This window comes from Sinocyclocheilus rhinocerous, unplaced genomic scaffold (genome assembly GCF_001515625.1).
Source record: "Sinocyclocheilus rhinocerous isolate Xijiao unplaced genomic scaffold, SAMN03320098_v1.1 scaffold1069, whole genome shotgun sequence".
Taxonomy (NCBI): Eukaryota; Metazoa; Chordata; class Actinopteri; order Cypriniformes; family Cyprinidae; genus Sinocyclocheilus; species Sinocyclocheilus rhinocerous.
This window is the reverse complement of record NW_015635541.1, coordinates 1,115,358-1,119,882: the sequence shown is the minus strand read 5'-3', so window position 1 is coordinate 1,119,882 and position 4,525 is coordinate 1,115,358. Positions and strand designations below refer to the sequence as shown.

Sequence of the window (4,525 nt, the reverse complement as noted above, 5' to 3'; positions counted from 1 at the left end):
AACAATTAATCCGTGCAAGTTAATCCGCTGAAAAAAATAGTTTGTCTTGGTAATGTTTAATCAAAATCTGAACATTTACTTCCGCTCTGGAATGGCATTCCTTTTCTGATGACGTCAGTTTGATGGCTTGGGCAGAATATCCTTAAACACACCCCTCTAACCGTTAGATTGCTATAAGTGAGAGACAGAGAGGAGGAGCGCAAAAATAAAACCATGCCCTCTATTCAATATTCCGTTTCAGCTGGAAATATGTCACTACACTGAAATAAAGTCGTAAAGTCGGCAGCAACTTCCGGTTCACGCAGACTTTAAAAGCTAAACCTAATGTAATGTCACTACACAAACTTAACTGTCCATATAATCTAATGTAAGCATTTCTGAAGAGAAACCCTTTTCATTATCTGCAGAGAAATGGAAAATTTGGTTATTGATGTGTTATGAATTTATATTGTATCATTGCATTTGTCAGAGTGTTGTGTAATGGTATTTAGGCCCTGTCCACACGAACGCGGTTATTTTTAAAACCGCAGCTTTTTCTACGCGGTTAGGCCGTTTGTCCACACGCAAACGCAGCACCAGTTCACTGAAACCGAACATTTTTGAAAACGCCTGCCAGGGTGAAGATTTTCAAGAACTCCGGTTGCAGTGTTATCGTGTATACAGCGAAATTGGAGTTTTTGGCTTGTGACGTCGGAGCCTGCGCTGTTATCTCCGCCTACTGGAAACGTTTTCAGGCTTCTGATTGGCCAACATGGCTTTACGGGTTGAGATTATATCGCCACCTGTTGGTTTGGCATGCTCTTGACAGTGCTTCACAGCATGCGTTTGCGTTTTCATGTGGACAGAGATTTTTTTTAAAACGGAGGAAGGAAAAACTCCGTTTATAAAAATACCGTGTACGTGTGGACATGGCCTTAGACTTAGCTTCAGAGCTCATAGTGGAAGTCGTTGTTGGTGTTTCTGTGTAGTGTCTCTTTTCTTTTCTCTTTCCTCCAGGTCAGAGTGAAAGGGTGGTAAGTAACTGCTGGCATGTTACCATTTACCAGTAGACTTCACTGAAAAGAAAGGAAAATGATTAGACACCATGATACTTCAGTGTGCTACTATAGGTTTTTTGAGTCATAACTTGAAGGCAGATGTCTCATGTCCTTTTAGCACCTTGGTATTAAGATTGTAGACTCAGAAGCTGTAGCAGTTTTTGCTGCTTATCATAAAACAGAGACACGATGAGTGAAGTAAATGCCAGTATCCTGAACAAAAGACTCTTTCTCTCCTGATTTTGCATTCCCCAGAGTTTATCCAGTCAATCCCTAATCTCTGTTAAATCATAGGGGGTATTTGGTGGCTGTTCAGGACACAGTTTTTGTCTGACTGTGATCTGATCTGTCTGTATAACTGATTGTTGTATTTTAAGTCCAGTGACTATCCAGTCTGTGTGCATGCTCTAATTTTGGTGCTAATGTCTGAGGGGATGTGTTACAGGGGCCGCTGGATGTGTTGCCACATTGCTTCATGATGCTGTAATGAATCCAGCTGAAGGTATATTTACTTTAATCTCTACTTCCGATAAAAAATAAAATACAATTTTAATATACCATTCACTACTATTCAAAAGTTTGGGGTTAAATACTTTTTTTTAAAGAAATGAATACTTTTATTCAGCAAAGATGTATTAAATTGATTAAAAGTGACAGCAAAGACATTTTATAATGTTACAAAATATTTTCAGCTCAAATAAATGCAGTTTTTTATTTTACTTTCTTTTCATCAAGCAAACCTGGAAAAATGTATGTTTTAAAATATATTAAAATAAAAAAGGTTATTTTAAATTTAAAATATTCCTCTCCAGATAATAACAAATTGAGTTGTTGCAGCCCTACTAACCAGAAAACCTTGACTCTTTTGGTCTGAGTCACAGTTCACTGTGTGCTCCCAGCCAGGAGATGGCAGAAAAGATTTAATTTCCTGGCAAATTTCACTACAAAAAAAAACACATTTCCAAAAGACAGCCTTGTGGGAGCAGATTGTCCTTGCTCTAATTAACAGCTGTGCGATGTTGAAACAGTAGCATTAGCCGAAATTCCCCAGTGGGCCAAATCGTAGTCTGACAGCAGTGTCTGTTTCTGCACTCTTGAGGCTCAAGGTTAATCAGCGCAGGTGGCAGACTGAGACCTTGCATAGACACCTGCTCTCATTCGCCTCGTCTGTTCCCCGCAGACCGCTTGACTGTAGGTCAGACAGGAGGCGCGTTTGATCCGCCCACGTCCGGACGTTTCTGCTTTGATGGGCCTACTGTATTGCAGTCAGGACCTGGCTTCTTGCACTTGCCTAATGTTCTCCTTCCTGTCCTCTTTTTTGTTTCCTGTCTGACTGGCTTGTTCAGTGGTGAAGCAGAGGATGCAGATGTATAACTCGCCATACCGTGGCGTTCTGGATTGTATGCGCTGCGTGTGGCAGCAGGAGGGGGTGCTGGCGTTTTATCGCAGCTACACCACGCAGCTCACCATGAACGTCCCGTTCCAGGTGTTGCACTTCATGACCTACGAATATCTGGAAGAGCTGCTGAACCCCCAAAGACATTACAACCCCTCCTCCCACATGGTGTCGGGCGCGCTGGCGGGCGCCATCGCCGCCGCTACCACCACGCCACTGGACGTTTGCAAGACGCTGCTGAACACGCAAGAGTCTCTGGCGCTCGATTCCGTCAGCCAGAGTGGAAGACACATCACGGGCCTCGGCCATGCCTTCCGTATTGTCTACAGGCTTGGCGGCCTTCCCGCTTACTTCAAAGGCGTTCAGGCCAGGGTCATATACCAGATGCCCTCGACTGCCATCAGCTGGTCCGTCTACGAGTTCTTCAAGTACGTTATCACCAAACACCAGCACGAGAAGCGCAGGATCCAGAGGGACGGAGAGAAGTAAGCGCTCACAGCTGGCCTGACCTTGGCTTTCTCTCGCATAACCAACCAGATAAGAGTTGCAAAAGGACTGATTTAATCAATTATACGCACATATAGAGTCCAAACACTCATGTCTGTTTACTTCCTTTCAGTTAGCATTTAATACTGAAACTTTCCTGTATAATTCAACTATTAATCATGACCTAAGTTCTCACTGTGAAAGCTCAAGTTTTTGTTCACGACATCCTACTTTGCACTTAACCCAAATTACACCTCCCACAAGGGGGCGTCAGAGGCCTCTTTAGAAGTGTTATGCTAATGAGAGGGTGGTCCTTCAAGTTTGTGGGTGGGGTTTAGAGCCTCTAGACTTCTCCAATTCCTAAACAGTACCTAGAACAGCAAACCTGACCCCTAGTTTTTTGTTTTGTTTTGTTTTTTCCAGCCAAAACCAATACGCACAAGTGAAGACATAAATGTACATTAAAATTGGGATTAAACATCATTAAAATCATTGTTTATGGCAGAATGTAGACCTGTACAGTAATTTATTGCCTTCTCTGGCTGAATAGCACTCGGAGATAATGAAAGATATCTATGTTAGAGATATTTTTGTAGTATTTGGCGGTGGCTTTTCGTCAGCACTTGTGGGAAATGTTCCTGCAGTTGATCTAAAGTTCTGAGATGATTGCCCCTTTCATAACTTCTAGAAATAGTTTTGAGGTCACTAGGGGACACCGCATATAGATCTGTATAACAGCTTTAAGAAGACACACAGTCCTTCCTGGCCAACAGTAGAATTGTTCAGTCAACAATGCCTTAGACATGCAGATCACATGACCTGAGTGTCATTTAAAATTTAGATTCAGATTTAATCTGTTGAGGTCCTTCTGAGTAATTCAGTGAATATGAATTGTTCATTTGGAATTATTTCTAGATGGACACTGGAATGTATTTTGGTTTGCTCTTGTGTTTGAGAGTTTCAGCTGAAACGCACCTGGCAGTTGAACATATGAACAGTTTTATTGATGGAAACCTGACGGCCCCATTCCTTTTTGTTCCTCAGCTTTCAATAAATTAGCAATGCAATGGCTGATGTCAGTTTAAATTATTTATTCATGCACTGTATTTATTCATATACTATAATTCAAGTTTGGAGTTAAAGGAATGTTCTGGATTGACATTAATTTGGACTGGTTTGTAAGAAAAAAATAAAATGGCTGCAGTATAATGCGCTAGCGGTGTTTTTTTTTTTGTTTTTTTTTGTGAAGATGAAAAAGAAGAAGCCTCTTATTCTAACCAAGGCTTCATTTATTTTATCAAAAATACAGTAAACAGAAAAATTGTGTAATATTACAATTTAAAATAACTGTTTTCAATTTGAATATGTTTTAAAATGTAATTTATTCATGTGGTGGCAAAACAGAATTTTCCGCATCAATAATCAAGTCTTCAGTGTCAAGTGAACTTTTAGAAATAATTCTAATATCTGCTCAAGAAACATTTTATTGTCAGTTTATTGATTGATTGGGAACCTTGCCATGTAAAGCCAGGCAAATGTTTAATTTAGACATCTTTGCAGCCCAAATAACACATTTTTGTATTGCATAACTGAAAATTTATATAAC

The 4,525-nt window shown here is 40.4% G+C and overlaps 1 protein-coding gene across 1 annotated transcript in view; it reads left to right on the top strand.

The window, feature by feature from the left end:
• Positions 1-4,132, top strand: part of LOC107747263 (mitoferrin-2) — a 14,439-nt gene extending 10,307 nt beyond the window's left edge. The window contains exon 4 of the mRNA XM_016561716.1: positions 2,384-4,132. Coding sequence (XP_016417202.1) covers positions 2,384-2,922 — 539 coding nt within the window. The 3' untranslated portion in view covers positions 2,923-4,132. The remainder of the gene's footprint in view (positions 1-2,383) is intronic.
• Positions 4,133-4,525: the final 393 nt, after the last annotated feature.